General features: G+C 38.3%; 1 protein-coding gene across 1 annotated transcript in view; it reads right to left on the bottom strand.

Moving 5' to 3' along the window:
• Positions 1 to 12,805: 12,805 nt before the first annotated feature.
• The window catches only part of LOC111238404 (glypican-6-like), a 127,694-nt gene continuing 120,642 nt past the window's right edge, over positions 12,806 to 19,857 (bottom strand). The window contains exons 8-10 of the mRNA XM_022767883.1: positions 17,017 to 17,147; positions 15,073 to 15,248; positions 12,806 to 13,029 (exon numbers count right to left, since the gene is read on the bottom strand). Coding sequence (XP_022623604.1) covers positions 12,806 to 13,029; positions 15,073 to 15,248; positions 17,017 to 17,147 — 531 coding nt within the window. The remainder of the gene's footprint in view (positions 13,030 to 15,072; positions 15,249 to 17,016; positions 17,148 to 19,857) is intronic.

Here is a 19,857-nt window from a genome sequence, read left to right on the forward strand (position 1 = left end):
AGAGACGTTATTCTTCCTATATCTTTTAACAGATTCATCACAACTCATCAGAGTATTTGATTTTATCATTGCAAGTGTTAAAATACTGTTAGGAATGATTCAAAACAAAACCATCAGTATCAACTTTTGTTTTATGCAGTACTATAATTAGGTCTGCATCTACTGATTACCAGAGATTACTATTGATTAATTCGATTATTTTTAGTTTATGAATCCTTTAGTTTTTGAATGTCAATAGTGAAAGAAATGCTTCTCACGGTGTCTCATATCCCAAGATGACGTCTTCTAATGTCTTGTTTTTGCTGAGCAACAGTTCAAAAGTGAAAAAATAATTTTACTTAAGTAAAATTAGTAATACTGCTGTAAACAATAGAAAAACAGTTTTGCATTCACATTCTCTTTAAATAAGTAAAATTAAAAATCATTAAAAAATTTATTAGAGTAAATGTATAAATGGAAATGCAAGTAATGTACAAGTACCTTAAAATAGTAGTTATATATTATAGTAGTACAGTGCTTGAATAAATGTGCTGTTATTTTCCTCAATTGTGGAAGACATTGAATGAAAAAATAATTTACAATTGAGAAAAGCCACAAATCCTCATAGTGGAGAAGCTGGAATCAGAAGATAATTTTTTGTTTGTGTTTGATAAGTGACCTAATGATTGATCTGTGATTTAAATTGATGCCAGCTATTTAATTTTTATTCTTTACCACTCGACTAATGAATGAATCATTTCAGCTCTGACTGTAATGTTGTTTGAAATGATTCAATACTAAAATAATTAATAGTGGAGGAGATTGGATGTGTTTCTTTTTGACATATAGGAATACAATTACTGTCTTTTGTTCATTACGGACAATAATTAGCGATTTAAACTTTTGTAATGATCAGTTCTGGAACTCTGTGTTTTAATATTATTTCTTTATTCATGAACATATCCAACAAGAGGTTAAACACTGACTGCAAATGTTGTATTTTCAGAGCCAACAAATCCAAGCTGCTTTGGGAGCTAAGCCTTTTTAGTTTTTCTTGTCATTTGAAAAAAAGGGCAGCATGCTGCACCTGTTGGCTGTGGAGCCATATGCCTCCGACATGGCAGTATGCATGAATACGGATCAGCATGGTGACAGGCCTAACATCCACTGCATGGGCTCAGTAGATTCCGCTCATTCTCGAGTCAAGTGGTGGGTCAAAAAGGATAAAACCATTCTCTTTCTGTTCTCTGATGCATGCTAATACGCAGTCTGTCAGTACTGAGGTGGCAAGGCCCTCAGGGAGGGTTTTGCACTGAACTATTTCTTGTCTGTAGAAAGATCAGGGAGGGTAATCTCTGTCTCTGCTATCCAGGACTGTTCTGCTGTGTAATTCAGTCTTTATCCTAAATCCAGAGAGAGAAAGACGGCAGAGACAGACAGAGGGAGAATCTATTTGAAAAACCTCTAATGTACGAAACGAAAAGAAAAAAAGAAGTGTATTTGCACAAGTAACATGATTGCAAAGGGCTTAGGGTACTGAGGCAGGGACATGAAGTTCGAGATGGAGCTACATATTCAGAAGAATCTTTTTATAATGACAATTACTCATTGGCACAACCAACATGATAATATTTTAACAGTTTAATCATTCTGAATTGCGGGCACTGAATGAGCCCTTCAAAGATAATAAACACTGCCAGCCAAGGTCATATCAACATCACAGGAATCGGCTGAGTGGGATGGTGTGTTGAACCTGCCATGTTGGTTTTGAAGTGAAGCGTAAACACACGGAGGGAACAGCATCTGGTCTTACATGTTAAAGCATAAAGTACATCTTCTACAAAAGGCAACTTTTTTATGAAGCCTCTCCAAAAGATATGAAATGTTGAAACTTATTTATGTCTTACTACACGACACTGGGTTAAATCAATTTAATTGCTCAATTCTTGAGGGAGTGTAAATTGAAAACCAAGGTTTAATTTCATAGGTCTCTATTTTCAAGGGATTTTTCACTGTCTCTAAAGCCCTCACACTATTACTTGTCATGTAAAAAGCAATTACAATCAGTGCCTGGATGAAATGTGTCATCAGAGAATCCATTAACAATGTCCTCAGACCTTAATATTTACAGTCACCACCCTACTTTCAGAGGCAACATTGAGTTTTATGAGTTGTGAAGGGCAATTAAAAGGCATTGGTGTCATTGTCAGATCTGTTGTGTTAGGCAGTCTGTTTGAGGAAATTATGATTTCGCAAAGGTATTTATTGCAATGCTGTTGTATTACATTAAATTATACGAGTGTTCCTGCTGTGTCCGAGCCTCTTTTACTGATACATTACAGTTATTTAATTAAACTAGTGCTACTATGATTGTGTGGTTGCAATAAAAAAAGATCTTTAAAAAAGATCCTTAATTAATGAAAGGAAAACAACATTAGATTGTAACTATTGGTTTTCTCTAGCCTACCTGTGGAGAAGATAACCAATACAAATATAATTTCATATTCTCAGCCTAATAAAGTAGCCCAAAGTCTGCCTTAAAGGAATAGGTCGTCATTTTGGGAAATACACTTACTTGTGCTCCTGCCAAGAGTTGGAGGGGAAGATTGACCCCACTTTCATGTCTGTAGGCTAAGTAGTCTATGATACAGCCAGCAGACAATTAGTCTGACCTTAGTTTAGCAAAAATATTGGAAATGGCTAGTTAGTTAAATCTGTATACCAGCTCATAAAATGCTCACTAATTAAGATGTTGTTTATTGCCCTGCACCTCACAGTGACGACAAGACTACTTCCAGTCTTTATGCTAAGATAATCATCGGCTGTTAATAATAAAATGTGTAAATTCTTTCAATCACAATTTCTAAATCAATGTAACTGTTAGAATATGTTTTCTGCAAATCTTGTAACATAATTGTCTAAATATAATAATAAATAAATAATAACCCTTTTCCTCAATGGTAGAAATATAATTGTGTCATAGCTGTAATTATTGTAACTCTGAAATTTTTCTCTGTAACCGCGTTTTTCAAAGTCTGACACTGTGTAAAATATGATGATTCTCAGGCATGTTCTGGGGCTCTTCTGTGATTTCTAAGTGGATTTGTGGACGTTTATTTGGGATTGACATCAGAGATCAACATCAGAGAGACCCTCCCCCCTGAAAAAAATGAAGCCAGTAACTTCTAAGCTAATTATTTCCTGTCCTTTTACTGATCTTGTGAACCCCCAGATTCACCTTGCAACCTTGCAAGGGATCTCAGCCCCCAGGTCTGGAACCAACCACTATCTTAAATGGTGGTTACAGCCCTGCATAAACACACAGATGATCATACAGCTTCTCAAACATCACAGTTCCACCATTACTTACTAAAAGAGCACCCGTCTCCTCTTTGATGTCAGCTGCTCAACTGCTAATTTGTATCCTTAGACTGAAGCAGAGGATGTGGACGGCTGCATAAATCATCAGCAAGACAGTTAAATATATGTATCAATTTCCTAATTGTATTTTAAGTGCTGCAGTATTTACAATACACTATATATAAAGATTATTATATTTATATACAGTCCTTGGTATTTACCAACTGACCATAATCATCTCTGCCGACTGTTGGTAACATTATGGCCTGCATGCTTTTGCAGCCATTTGTTGAGGCAGCAAGAGAAAATAATAATCATTAAAATTAATAGAATTCTAAAACTGTCCAGTTGTGTGAAAGTTATTCAAATATTCTGAATGCAAATATAAAATGTGGAACAAATGGTTTCAATTAATTAAAAAAAATACCAGCAGATCAGTTGGTGCAGCTGCCATTATAACATATACTGTACAGTATTTCTCCAGCACTACAGTGAAGCAAAATTAATTCATTTTACAGTCACAGAGGTTTAGCCAAAAGCAATCCAAAATTATCAAGTGGATCCCACACTAAAAACTAAGCCCTGTCTTTGAAATCCATAAACTTTTTGTATTTCATCTGGAGTCTGGCCCTTTCACATTGCTTTATCCATAATTGAAGCACATAAATAATTGTACAGACAGAAAGAGAGATTATAATGAATAATTCTGGTTCAGATGTGAAGCCGTTTCGTGTTGTTCCCACTGATGTTGTCATGTGAAAATGAATAAATGGATGTTTGGGGGAGCTGCTAAGATGTACTGAATGAGGCAATGCAGTGAGCTTTTTTTCCCCTGTCTTTTCTGTCTACCAGACGTTCTGCTACCTCCCCTGACAAAATGTGATGCCAGCCCAAGTTTGATGACTGATAAATCTATCAGTCATCAAACTGGTAGCAGTTAACACATTAATTTCAACTTATCTTGACACTACCTGTTTCTTGCCTGTTTCTCTTTCACTTCATCTTTTGATGGGGGGGGTAAAATATATTGCACAGAACATTTGGATTTCATTAAATTTGTAGAATCCAGGTTCTGTAATCTCCTGCAAATATTGTAACACATTCAGGAAAGGAAAAGGAAAATATAATGATGGGCAAATTGATGCTAGAAATGTAATTAGCTATATATGCAGCAATTTAAAAAAAAAAGAGTTCATACTAGTTGACAGTAAGATTCATTTGCATTCATATTTTCATATAGTATATTTGAATATGTTACATAATTCTATAAATAAAGAAATCCAAATGTGACGTAAGTTTAATGTATGACAGAATACATTATTTGTGTCAATGATAACACATACAGTATAGTACTGTATTACTTTTCAGTTTGAATGTTAAAGTCTCAGTGCCACATTAAGTCTGAAAATATATCACCAATGATGTCTTTTGTCCCATTTTTAAAGTTCAAAGTAATTTGTGAAAGCTCTGTGTAGAATAGGTGAGAACAAAGGACAGAAAGAGAAGACACAATAACATAAAGAGGCTGCTTTTTAAAACGAGGGTTTATTAAAGTTCATTAGTTTTCATGCAGTGATAATTTTTTTAATGAAAGGGATTCATTTCATAAGCAGTGGTCTGTAATTTTGCCTGGAACTGTATTAGCTCAGCCTCTCATCATGCTTTCCGAAAATGCATTAATATCTAAAACAGAACCTCCACTGTGATCTGCTGTTTTAATGGAGAAAGTAAGTTTGAAATTTGGTGTTTTACATAGTTTTACCTCATACAATCTGTATATTGGGTTCATATTTTCACACAAATCTCACACAATCTTCCAGTTTAAGTACTTCATCAGCGAATTTGAATAAACATAAAGTCATGGTAATCTGGTCATTGTTGAATCTCATATGTCTTAAATAGAACTAAAATAAACTGTGCCAATGACCCATTCTCCATAACTTACAAGGTAAACTAGGTAAAATTAGGCATCTTTTCTTTTTCTACTGAATATATAGTTGAGAAACATTTGAAAAGTATAGCTAAAACTACTGGTAAATGGATAAATAGACAGGCAAAAGTAGAAAGAGGATAAGAGTTAAAATAATTAACTAAATGTATTGAATAAATAGTTTAATAGTTATAGCTAACAAATTAATAAATGGTTATAGTTAGCTAAAAGTTGATAACAGTTTGAATAAGTGGTATATCTAAAATAGGATTAAAACATTGTATTAAATGGTGAAGCTAAAAGTAATGGATAAATGGTTGAAACGTCCAGCTTCTGCCACTACATGTGGTAGTATGTTGTACTATCATTGGTTATAATGATAGTAATTGTGTGAAAAAAAAAAAGAAGTACGGGAGCAATATCCACTATATTGAATAGTGTTAAAAAACAAACTAACATCCATTCATCTAACAGGGCTGTGGGGGTGGGCTGTGGGAGTACATCAGAAAAAAAAGGTTGGGACCCACTGACGTAGACAAAATAGGCAACAAAAGAATGTATCATAGTTATTTCAACAGAGAAACAGGCTTAATAAATGCAGTAAATCTATTCTAAATTGTCCTGTCAAACTGTTTTTTTTTTTTCATCTGTGTTTCAAGGTAATTACTTCAGATTCTAGCATTGGATAATCACTCCATGTTTAAAAGATAGACTTGCTAGTGAATGAATTGTGAAAGAACCCCTATTAAATCCACTTGTTTAAAGCTGCTCTACATGACCATGAAAACATGACCATGTCACAGTAAGAAAATTACGGGCATAAATGACAAAATTAATATTGGCTGAATTCCATTTAGCTGCTTTAGTGCTGGCTCACTGTCCTGTCTCACTGGAACACTTGAATAGAACAGAGCCATTGTTAATGTTATTAGTAACCCCTATGCATTTCATACCATGACGAGTGAAAATGTCTGCTGTGGAGGAGGAGGTGGAAGGCTTGCACGTTACTTTATGTGTTAAGGAAAATTAATTCTTCAGGCTTTTGGCTTTATTTCAGTCATAGTGAGAAAAAGACGGGAAAATTGGAGAGAGAGAGAGAGAATGACATACAGCAAAGAGTCACAGGCCAGAATCGAACCCAGGCAGCCGGGGCAAAGACTAAGCCCAAATGGCACACACTCCATCAGGTGAGCAACCAGGGCACCTGCCCCAATACAGACTATCTTTCTTAATTCATCTCTCACACAGCTCACAGCCTCCGTCTGGGATACACATTAATTTAGGCTTTATTTACTTCCAACTCCAGAAAGTATCAGACATTTATTAGAGGCAGGTCTTTATGTGTAACTCCCTCTGTTTGATATGTAGTTGGTCATAGCAGTTATTACGAAGCCTCATTACTGATGACTTCTCTCTCTCCTTCCGTCTCTCCTGCTCAGTGTTGTGAGTTTTGTGTTTAGTTATTCGTATGTCTCCTTTAGTAATGATTCATGTAATGAAAGTAGTTTATTTGCAGTAATGGAGGCGAGGCTAAATGTATTGGAAGTACTCTGCTTCCCTGCAATTCCTGGGCAGCTGGGAAGAGTGGTTTACTAAATTGCGGCTCGGTGCTCCACTGACCAGTGGTGGAAATATAATCAGTCAGTCAGTCAGTCAGTCAGTCAGTCAGTCAGTCAGTCAGTCAGTCAGCGACATTTGTGATTATAGGGCTGGCCCCACTGTTGCGTTCCAGCCAGAAAACACTCTTCAGCCATGCTGAGCACCACTCACTAAATATAAAGCTTGGATGCATTAGAACTTCTGATGTTATGAAGACAGAGCATGGCTTCTTTTGAGGTAAGAGAGGAGTGGATACCAAATTCCATCAATTTCTCAAAGTTTCTCTCTAAAAGCATATCTGATTTCTTGAGACTACCTCCCAGTCATTTCAGCCAGTGTCCCAAAACAACATATTTACATTGAAATGACAAAATGGAGACACAATAGAGAAAACTACAGTAAACAAGTTGTTTTTATTAAAATGTTTATTATCACCTTTGTATTATTTTCTGTATACAAGAATGTGTAACAAAAGCCAAATAAGCAATCCATTTTAGTATTTTAAAAAATGGTAAGGCATGTCTGCTTGTATAACTATCAACTTCAGTTCCCCCCAAACACTTTAAACAGCGTGCACTGACAGCTCCAGAAACCTTTATGTGCTCCTTACTTATCTGATTTTGCAAATCACAACAGTACCACACTCACAGCATATGTTTTAGCAAAAGTGCAGCAAACGATTAACATCAAAATGGAGAAGACCTTGCATAACACATTTTGTTCTAAACATTCTGTAAAAAAAACCTCAGCCAACCACAATTTTACTCCTTTTTTTTCAGTTTTTCAAATGCTGGAGAATGAATGAGACAAAAAAAAAAAAGAAAAGAAAAAAGGCTCACAAACAAATTAAGTTAAGCACTGAAGCATCTCAGACATTGAACTGCATGTCTGACCGGGGTAACATAGCTTGTTAGGAGGGAGAGAGGAATACACAAGGCAGTGGAAAATGGCAAACATACCTCTTGTCGTGATGAGAGAAGACTGTTGTTTGTAACGATACGAGCTCTTTGGGAAAATTGGATCTTCTTCTGAAACTGTCTTTTCTTAATTCACTTACTTTACTGTATTTCAGGAACACCAGTACACATCTGCCTCACCCTCACTCATCCAAAAGTCTTGTTGTTGCCATGACAGATGTGGTGGATTCTCTTTCGTGAGCATCCAAACTTTGTATGGCTGCAGATGCTAACGCAGTTTTTACACTTTCACAAATGTAGCCATTAAGCTTCACTGAGGAGGCAGCAGTGCCAAAGCTTGAACAATGCCAGTATCTGAAGCCACACAGCTAACGTCCTGCCTTACTATGGAACACACACTGTACTGACTGTTCTGCCTCAGCTCTGACCCTAACTCAGAAATAACTGCCTCCACAATGTTTTCTTAATACTTGAAAACTGAATTTATATGGCTGTTAGACTTGTAAATATATAACCCACTTATTTGCACTTCTAATCGACCCTTCCTGTTATATACTGTATATTTATTTCATTTACCAATTATAGAATCACCAAAGCACAAAGCTCATCTGAATGCAACTCTGTTACTGCACAATTGGGTCTAGTTTTGGGAAACAATATGACACTGCACTGCACAGCAAAAATAAAAGTGCGGACAAAACACCTATTTGTGTTTAATTCTAAAAGTCAGAAGATTCTGTATCAAGTCAGCGATGTCAACGTCTCAAGCTAAAACTGATTTATGAGTCTAAGCTTCATGAGCTCAAATGGCCCCATGTGACAGACCATGATTTTTACATGAAATGTCCTTTACTGCAGTTATCTGCAATCAAGGACTACTCCTCGGTGGGTAAAACCCTAAAAAGCTCAGGAAACCTGCTGCTGCACATCAACTCTGACAGCTAGTTACTGTAATAATAATTCACTCAATATTCAGCACATTATAAATAGTTACTGCTATATATCCATCCTGTTTAACTACCTCCCATCTGTCTCATCTCGTCTGAATCTCTCGTTTGTTTCAGCGCTCCTTAACAGTTGGGTGGTGGGCTTTTGTAACGACACCGTGATCCTGCAGATCACACATGAGCAATCCAAAACATCCAAGAGAAAATTGCCATAGAGTGTAACCCATGTAACGTCTGCATAAACAGCTGAGGAAACACTATTTTAGATTTTGAGAGGTGGGTAAACTCTGGTTACGTGTGTTTAGTTTCCACTGCACCCCCTGGTTCTATCTCATACAGGCTTAGATCTAGAAAGGCTCGACATGCTTGCACACTCACCCCTTTATGTGCTAAAATGCCAATCAGAATGCACTCACCAACCCGCATCTTAAAATTCTCTCCTAGAGAATGCAGCAAATGAATGCATGTTCCCATTAGCTAATATCATGTAAATATTAGAAGTTGGGTGCATTGAGAAAGACAGTTGAGGGCGTTAAATCTCCAGTCCTGTGACATTCAACTATCGCAGAAGAGGTGACAATGAGAAAGATCAAGACCATCAAACGTCACATGCTTTATGTATGTAATTGAGATTAGTTGAGTTTGTCACTTTGTTTTTATCTATACACCAACTTTTCACCTCACCCAAGAGTAAAAGCTTTTTTGTGGTTTTCCAACATTTCCACTCAGGTTTTACATGGGCAAATTGAACATGTGCATAAAAACAAGTGAATGGAAACGAACAATCTGCACTGTTTTACTGAACTGGACAGTTTGATGTTGGGGCGACTTTTCGTTGATCAGTTCACTGTTCACTGTCTCTCCTCAGGCTGCAGTTTTTGTTCATTCCTGTCACACTCCACAATTAAGGATTATGCATCAGTGATTTAATTTTACCACGCTGGTTTTGGTGGGAGGCTGCTGTTCAGTTACCTACTCCTTAGGCGGTTTCTGCAGACACTGAGGTGACACAGGTCAAATGTACTGCAGTGGGATTCCTGTGGTGCTTGGGGTCTCTCTTGTGAGCCATACGAGCCCACTGAGGAGAGATTCCCCTTATGGTGCTGTCTGTGAGGCAACTCTGATGCTGCCTCAAACCTTGTCAATGCAGAGATCAGTCAACTCTAGTTGTTCGCTCATTTGAGACCACAGAAGTGCCGCTGTTCGCCCGTGCCTCTCATTTGTGCCTATGAACATCAGATATTTTTCAGGTCTTAGAGGGAAGGTGCAGCTTGAAGCTTTTTTTCAATCTTCCCTCATGCTGGCGACAGAGACAGGAAACTTGTTAAATGCACGGTCTTTTTAAGATGCTCACTTCAGATGGCAATTTGTTATAGCAATGGGCTGTGGGTAGGGTCTCTGTAGAGACAAGAGAATTATTGGCTATGTGCAAGTATTTCAGGTGCATTTCAGGTGCTTATGGGCTGAGTCCAGCATGAGGGTGGCTGCCTCAAAGGCCTTCTTTCATGTAACAGTGAACATTTTGCCCTTGGTTTGTTTTAGCAGTATGCCTGCAACATTTCTGGTCCTGCCTTTTCTGCGTGACCAGAGGTCATTGCCATTGTGTTGTGTTGGTAGAGTGCAAGCTATTGGCTTTGCTCCCTAAGCCTCTAGAGCCTGTTAGAGGTCAAAGCCTGCAGGAGATAAAATGGAGGTTATGTATAGTAACACTAGTTCTAAAAGCACAGTCACAGCCCTCTAACCTCGGCACCCTGCTTGTTTTCCAGCTGCTGACTTTCTACATGTCCGGTAAGAGTACAACCTGTAGCCAGTAGGGGTGGTGGGTCTTTTCTTATTAGGGATGTCATGAGAACCAATACTTTGGTACCAAGTCAATGCCAAAATTCTGAAAATGTCATGGTACTTGTTTTTCTACAGTATTAACATGCGTTTCTTCCAGGACTGATGGGGACAGTAAAATAACCCGACGAGCGCTCTAGTCTGACATCAAATTCAAAGAGAAGACGGAGGCAGGCACAGTAAACAATAACACCCGGAATGATGAGCAGCAAGTGCGGTTGCAGCAACAGGTCCACCGCAACTTGTGGAAAAAAACAAAAACACACCAAGACTGGTCTAAGGAAATATTTTGCATTTGATGAGGATCAGCAGAGACAGTTTATAGACCACCAAAAGCCAGAATGCAAACAGTGTCATAGAGCATTTCAAATCAAAGGAGGAAACACCTCAACCTTATCTAAGGAGCCCAAAGACAGAAATACACATCTGTACACAGAATTCAGGGTGAGAGAGTTTCAGTGGTTAAATTTATATAAACAACATGTCATCAAAATGCTCATGTCCTGAAATGTTACCATTATAGTTTGTAATCTGTGACAGCTGGCATCTGTTGTAGCAAAGCAAAGCTCCACACACAACATTCACAGGCTAACGTTATTTTGTTTAGGCTAACATAGGCGACAGCTCATAATGTGAGCTGGGTGCTCACAACATTAGCAAGCTAACATTATCACCGTTCAGTCTGATAAATATAACACTGACTTTTGAAATTGATATTTTTACACCATGTCTGTCAACTTGATTTAAACTACTGCTTGCACACTGGCTATATGGAGATGTGTGTATGTGCACACATGTTAGCACACTGTGTGCACAGCAGCCTCTGTTGTCGAATTTGGTATTGAGGATTGTGAAATTTGAATGGTACTGGTACCGACAACCAAAATTCTGGTGTCGTGACATCCCTAGTTCTCATTGGCCAAACAAGACCATGCGCATTTCAGTGTGATGCTTCATTAGATGTGAGTGGGTAAATCTGCAGAGCCTGTCAGAGGGCTACATGTGAGCTCACAGGACGAGGGTTACGATTTCTCCATACCTCCCATATATGTAATATAAATGTCATGAAAAATATAGGAAATAAATCATAATCATTTATAATTAAAGTATGGCAGCCAAGAAAATAATTGAAAATATCATTAACATATACCTAATATTTCTAATATAGTCCTCTGAGAAATAAGAAGGAACTGTTTAGATGCATGTTAAATGCACAAACAGAAGAGTGTAAATCAGGTAACTGAACATTGTTAGCAGGCAATTGTAGCATAATGGCTTTCTGTCGTTACGAAAACTTTCTTTTGTCATTTTACGGTGATCAAATAACTTGTAAAAACAAATAATACATTTATAAAAATGTAGCCATTAACTAACCCATTAAGATTACATTACAGTACCTTCCTGTGGAATACATACGCCAACTGTTTTTAAGTACAATACAATCAGTTAAATGATCTGAAAATATAGATCTTCTCTCTCTATGGGGTGGATGTTTCCTGAAGCTTTATAAACTTATGAAGCCAACAAAAATAATCTGTGCAAAGTAGATCTCTTAGTGCAGTACACTGGCACTTTCTTAGAGATAATCAAATGTGCAACTATAAAGTGGCTGTAAGAACTGCTGCTTCCTGAAGCTGCACTGATATGACCAAACGGGAAACCAGGTGAACTGCTAGCACTGGACAATGCTGTACCAACCAATCCAAAACCGTGTAGCCTGCATTAAAAAAAAGAAAATCCCAAAAAATGTTTTTTTTTTTGTCAATTAACATCATTTCCACGCATGCACACAGTAAGACTTTCTCCTTTTGTCTGAGGGGGAGAAGACTAATAGGATAAACTGGGTGTCTCGATTTCACAACTTCATCATACAAAGAAAAAGAAAAATAGATTCTCCTTCATCTGGAAAATCATTGACAGAGCCATCTTGAGATGGTGAGACTTTCTAAAAGAGAAGCATTTTTTCAAAATCCGCTTTAGAATAATGAAAAAACACCACATTTTCTTTTTTTTTTCAGAGATGTGAAAGCTGGTTCAGTGATGGCACCGCACATTCTTTGGGGGACGAGCAGGATGCAGCACTGCACTCACTTCCAGTCCTACCATACAGTAAGCCATTCTTGACAGGTTTCCAGGAGGTTCTACATGTCCAGTGAGGGAACAGCAGTAGAACTTGCTGTTAAACATACTGTATGTAACAGTATAAAAGTCAGGGATCAGGCCACACTCGTGTATTATCTCCAGTGAGTCTGCATTGCCCAAAGTGGGAGTGTGAGGGCGGCCATCACCAGCAGTAGGGAGGGTCCACGGGAAAGGGACTTGCCAGCGGCTGCTGCTGCTGCGCGTTCATCGCTCCTGTCAGCTCCAATTACAGGAGCCTCTGTTCCGACAAAAACAAACTCTGTTGTGCAGCCGTCAGAGCAGCCGCTGCCACTGCCAGAGGTACTGCCCTCGTCACCTGCAGCAACAAAATCACATCAATTAAAATTTACATAAATGTAATGCAGCTATTAGTTTGGTCTACGGCAATGGGGAAGTGAGGATACAGAATCAAGCTCTCGTTTCTCCAGAAAGTGGTACAGAGAAGTTCACTCATGCATTCCAGTGATACAGGTAATGGTAGAATTTGATAACTCACTTTGCCGATTTGAATCGTTTCATTCAGCTCAATTCAAAGATTCACAGTCACTGACTTTCCAAATACGTGATCACATCTCCTTCATAACGCTGTTAGGCTTGGTGCTGTAGTAAGCTTAGATTGTTGCTGGTTCAACCTGTTCCATTCAATTTAGTACAAAACTAGGCCAAACACTGTTTGTAAGGTTGATAGCTCTTCAGCAAACGATTTGCAACAGAGGTGACTTTTGTGTTCTGTGTTTTCAGGTTTAATAGAATAGGGGCTTCCTTCTTATTTTCATATTGCTTGAATGTTTCTAAATTTCTTTGATTTTTTTTTGCAAATGGAGCCAGAATAAGATTGCATTCCACCTTTGTCCAGGGTATAATGAAGACCTAAAAACTGTGAGAAAAATACTGTATGTAATTACGCTATGTTGAGAAAAGAGTGCTGAAATATGCTGAGATGAGCGTATTTTCAGATTGTCTGGACTTTCTTAAATGCATTATAAGGACTTCATTATGGATTACAATAATAACATCCAAGCATGCATGTGTTTACCTGCTGATTCAGTTATTTCTAGAGGCCTAACAGTGGATGCATTAGAAAGAAAAGCTGGCCCTCTGACGCTGCGTATGTTGGGGGCTGGTGTTAAAGATTTGTTTGTACATGAAACGAACACCTCCATTGGTGACTGCTCGCACAGCTACTCTACTACTACTGTTAGTGGTGAGCTATCTTCTAATTCGCTTGCAAGCTGAGAAAAGGCTAGCACCAGTCAGATACTATAGCTCTATGAGCTAGTTTTTTTGTCACTTAGCATAGTCAGTTAGCTTGGATCGCTACTGGGACAATGATTTCTCACAATTTATTCCAGAGCTGTATTTATACATCTGACCTGTCTGCAAACCATGCTTTGTTTTTAGAGCAATTTATAATTCTGTAGAGAAAAATAAATAAAAATAAATAAATGCATAAAAGTGGATTGTGCAGCAAAGCTAATAAGCAATGATAGCGCCCTCTGTTTTGACTCTCCATTCCTGTGAAAAACAATTTTACTTAGCCCTCATAAATGAATTTGCTTTTCAGGGCGGCTTTATTGAAATGAACTGACTTTAATGCAAAATGTCTACTTGTTACAAGTGCTGGTGTGGCCGGGCCTTTAAAGTTATACAGAGCATAAAAAAGGTTTTACATGATTGAAAAAAGGCAAAAAAAAAAAAAAAACTGATTATAAATAGCAGTGTGCGCAAAAGGCTGATCTTTAAATGAGGATGTTCCACTAACAGAGAGTGTGTGAGTGGGTAAACCTGCAGCAACTCTATGCAACAATTTTAGTTGCTTCAGCAGTGGGTCTGTGATGTTTAACCAATGCTAACAGAAAAACAATTGTGACAGCAACTAAAATGGAGTTGAGGTACAAAATTTGGGGGCAGTATAGTCATGCAGCCACACATTTTATTTGTAGCTAAGACATTCTCCCATCTTGTCAGCCCAAGAGGATCCACAGAGTCAGACAGAAAGAATGGGTTCTGTCACGGCAGCATTAGAGGAGTACATCACTGTTTGTCACCGTACCTGCAGCTATTTATTCTCTCCTAATAATGTCAGTCTTGCCTCCGTGCAACACTGATGCATCCTGTGGAGTTGTATGATGAGTTGCTATGTCGATGACACTTGAGATCTTATTTGGTATTAACAGTTTATATTTCTGTGGGGGTGCTCTTGTTCTTGTGTGTGTGTGTGTGTGTGTGTGTGTGTGTGAGAGAGAGAGAACGTATGCATGTGTGTGTCAAAACTACCATATGGTGACTGAAATCAACAGACAAATCTGTCTCTCTTTGCTTTAATTATTCTTATCTCATGAGAGTTTGGAGAACTTACTGGAGTCTTGGAAGTAAATGTCATTTCCATTGTAGGCGTTCTTTAGCTTATTGGTCATGACACGTAGAGCCATGATCTGCTGCCGGATCAGTGTGTCAGGCCTGGTGATATCCACATCCACCTCTGGGTTGCTCACTTGGTTGGTTAGACCCTCCTTCACCACTTCAGGGAAATATCTGCACAGGTCACACACCAAAGATCTTGATCTAACATCTAGTGTTTGTAGGTTTACTACTACTATTGTTATTGTTATTGTAATATTTTCTAGATTTACTACAAAACGCTTGGTTGACAAATCACATGCTTGAAAGAGTGGCTGTATATATTTTTTTCCCGTCTCTATACCGGTCATAAAGAGATCGCTTTGAAATAGAGGACAAAATTCACAGGCCTAAATCCGTGCAAAAATGTATTGCAAAGTTTAGCCAAAGCTAAAATGCCGAAGGTAATGTGAGGCTTCAACCGTCTGCATTCACCAAATCAAATGGGAATCCGTCCCTTGAGATAATAATAATAAAAAAAAAAGTGAAAATCAAATATAAAGCACCAAAGAATATTTTTCAAGTCCATGCTAGATTTCTCTGTAGTTTACCATCCAATAACTGCCTGAAATAAAAGTAGTACAGTCTCTAATGAGGTGAAGATCATTTAAATTAAGCTATCAAGCAGCATCAATGAGACTGAATCAGAGGCAATCTACTGTATGGATGCTGAGCTTATCACACCGCAAACATCGCAAACATCGCAAACATCGCAAACATCGCAAACATCTTCAATACAAATTTAAAACAAAAAATAACTGCAACCCCCCCCCCCCCAAATTTGCAGTGTTTCTTTTAAAATGAGATCATATATCTTATCAAAGCGGTGATCAAGTCCCCTTCATTTACTTGTGTTGTGTCTACTTGGATTTGTTTTCTTAAATTGCCGTGTGTTGAGAGCTCTCTGCCAAACCAAAGCAATCTAATCAAATTACACACATTGCAGAGCTGATAGAGTTGTTGTTATTTGCCAGTGTGGTTGCTGTGTCAGCCTCTTGTGCAGCCATTGTGTCCATCTCTTTCAAGTGTGTTTGACCAGGAAGTTGCTTCCCTGCTTTCTCCGCAGGACCGCACATTAATAATCTCTTTTGGAACATGTTTGAATATCTCATTATCTTGTGTGACAAGGTGAGAACCCAAAAGTAGACCAACTGAAATCAGACAGAATTATAATGGCTACTCTTCCTCATGATGGCTGCTTAAATCTGACAAAACATAAGTGTGTAAAGGCTAAATAGTCTATTTCATGTTGGGAATAATTATTTGCTGCAGTGATTGCAGTCTTATTTCTGTTTATACATGTGTACATGTGTCTCGAGTCACCATTAAGATTGTATTTAATCTAATTAGTTTTATAAAAAATGTAGTGTGGGTAGTTTGTGTTTAAGTAAGAGGAGTATCCAGCGATTTAACACAGTCCTCCCATGGTCTGATTGTTACTGACGTTTTATTATCTCTAGGAAATCAATTTACCTACCAGATTTAGAATGATGCTTAAAAAAGGTACTGGCACAAACAAGTGAATTAACATGTCTTTTATTGCACCATCTGGTGATTTTGCTACTTGGAGAGGGCCACAGTGATGGGGTGATATATTTTCTTTGCCAGTGTCTCTGGTTCACTGTCAGGGAAAACAACTTACTGTCCAATCTACTGTACGGCTCAGCAATACGCTACACACTGCGGTGGTGATAAGAGGTGTTGGAAACTCTACAGCCCCCTGGGTATTAGAGCCTCAGAGCTTATATAGAAGTTCTCCATATAAGCACTAACCATTGTACTTACAGAGAGAGTGTTAATCTGGGAACACAGTGTGGTTATTTTAATCCCTGGCAGGCAAAATGTGATAACTGTGGAGCGGGGAGACTTTGCTGTGGTAAGAAAGAGTTGCAGAAGTCCTCACCTGCCCTTCGCGTGGCTGTTCCAGCACTGCTCGTCGTCAGACTCTGTGAGCTTGCCCTTGGCACAGATATCGTCTGGCAGGTTGGACCAGAACCTCCTGGACTCCTTCAACCTCTCTCTGATGTCAATCACCTGCCGTGGGACAAAACAGAAGACAGACATGTATTAGGTTGGTCATTTTGCATTTTAATGGCTGAGAAGAGAGGTTGAGAAGTGAATGAACTGCCAAGTTGTTACTCTTTGTAACACTGAGATACACACATCCTATGTAGTTCTCAGAATGTATATTACATTGATTCCAAAAAACTTAATTGGGAATATACAATCAATTAAAAAATACCTGAGACAGTTTTTGTTTCAGTTAAGAAATATTCTATATATATATGTATATATATATATATATATATATATATATATAGATTAAAACAGGAAAAATGTCAGTGATACAAGCTGTAGAAACCTAAAAACAAACATGAATACAACAGATTCACATAGTTCCATCTCGAATAAGGACTAAGACACACACTGCACTCCCCTTCTGTTCTTGTGGTCCAGCAGGAGAGAAGTAGGCTACTGGTGGACTGCCTGGAGTTCTTTTCCTTTCCATTTTGCTTCTTCTCCACTTCCACCCATATTGTGTTCATCTCTGATTCATACAAGACAGACTTGGGGTTTTGAATTTGATATTTGGCATGAGCCGTCACCCCCGACTGACTCCATCTGGACTCAGCAAGAAGTTTGACCGGGTGACCAGCAAACAGGCGAAAAAAACATGAGGAGCGGAGGTTTGAACAAGACCGTCTACCTCCCTCCCTCTCTTGGTCTCCCTCTCTCTCTAATTATAAACATGAAAAACTAGTTTTTACTAGCCGTGAAAGTGTGGCTGGCCTTTTGAGTCTGTGTGTGAGAACTTCTGTCTTTGTGAGGACCAGTTTTAGAGTTTAACTGCCAAACCAATTTGTTTCTTACTTACCCCCTGCAACACTACAGAATAAACTTGAATGCATTTTTGACATTTTAGCAAAGTGAGGACATTTTGGCCAGTTCTCACAACTTTAAAAGGCTGTTTGAGGGTGAAGACCTGGTTTCAAGGTGACGGTTAGAATTAGGTTTAGGTTAGGGTAAGCGGGTAACAAATGTCAACAAGTGTCGTCACAAAGATAGAAGCTCATGTGTGTGTGTGTGTGTGTGTGTGTGTGTGTGTGTGTGGCTGGTGTATGTGTGCGTCATCATGGCAAAATGTACTGCTGGAGACACCTACTGTGGTGGGGGACGCTTTTGACTACTTTGGCAGGTGTTGAAATGTCTATGGACAAATTTTTATCACTACAACAACGTGACAGCCGTACAAGATACAGTCAGGAAACTTAACAGGTGAGTAGTTGAGATTGAAATGAAGGCCGAGTTCGAAGATGAGTACATGAGTACTGGGGAGTCTTGCGATGATGTAGTAATGATCGTTGAGTACTCATGGGTTGAAATGTCAATATGATGACAGGCATCACAGCTGGTGTGATGGTCGTTGTCAGACAAGACAAGATAGTCTCTATGTGTTGAGACAAAGTCAGTAACAATTGCAAATGCAATATATGATTAACTCAAGAGCATGAGATCACACCAGCCATGACGCCCATGTTGACATTTCGACCCATGACTACTGAGTAGACATTACTACATTAGTTTTTGTTGAGTTCACAAACAAGATATATGTTAATTAGTGAACTTTAACATTGCTAATTTCTTTTCTTTTTTTATCTTAGAAGAAAGCTAGGCTAACTGTTTCCTATTATTTCTGTATGTTAGGCTAAGCTAACTGGCTGTAGCTTCATGCTCACTGTGTATGCATAAGAGTGGCACCAATTCTGATATCTACCTCTCAGCAAGGAAGCAAATGAGCGTGTTTCTTAAAATGTGGAACAATTCCTTAAAAAAAAAAAATTTTTTTGGATAATGCGATGAATATGTATACGGACATGGACGAGTACATGATCCCTCACCAGCTTCCCCTTCTGAACATGGACAATTGTGTTTGCTGGAAGTACCCTGATCTAAGTTGGAGGGTTTGCCACTGGATCTCAGTCACGTTTAACTGCCAAACCAATTTTTTTTTTTACTTACCTCCTATAAAACTACAGAAAAAACTTGAATGCATTTTTGTCATTGATAGATTACAAAATTCCAAAAACTGCACAAAATGTTCCAAATAAGCATGTGCTCGGCTATATGATGTTTACAGTGAGTGAGAATAAGAGCAAAAGCGATCTACTGCTTAAAACCTCAAAACAAACACATCCATAGGTATTATAGCCTGCATCCATAAAACGGAATGAAGCCACAAACTGAGCCCTGTATTACACAGGTGACGTATTCATTGTGAGAGCGCACACGTGCATATGTGTGTGTGTGTGTTAAAATATATTTTGGCAAGAAAGAACATTGTTTATGAGTCATGACCTTCTCTGTGAAATTCTATTGCTTTCAACAGCATCACATTTTTTTGGTAAATTGTTTTGGACTTGAACCAATTTCAGTCGCTGAATTCTTCAAGGCTCTGAAAAGCATAGACTGCAAAATATCTGCCTTTTACAATTTATACCCATATATTTCAAAAACAACATCTGATTGAATGCAAAGCCCAAAGCCTCTATTCTTAATCCCAGTAATATTTCAGCTGAGTTGCCAAAGTATATAAATATGTACATATTTTACTTCAACTTCAGAGAAGAGCCCTATGATATTTATAATGACTGCTCCGTTAGGAAGTTACCTGCCCTGGCTGAAGTCTTTGAACCATACAGTTGAAGCTGAGTTTTTTCAGGGGAGCTGAGACTTGGTTGTGATT

This window comes from Seriola dumerili, unplaced genomic scaffold, assembly GCF_002260705.1.
Source record: "Seriola dumerili isolate Sdu_G_001 unplaced genomic scaffold, Sdu_1.0 BDQW01001299.1, whole genome shotgun sequence".
In the NCBI taxonomy this organism is placed as follows: Eukaryota; Metazoa; Chordata; class Actinopteri; order Carangiformes; family Carangidae; genus Seriola; species Seriola dumerili.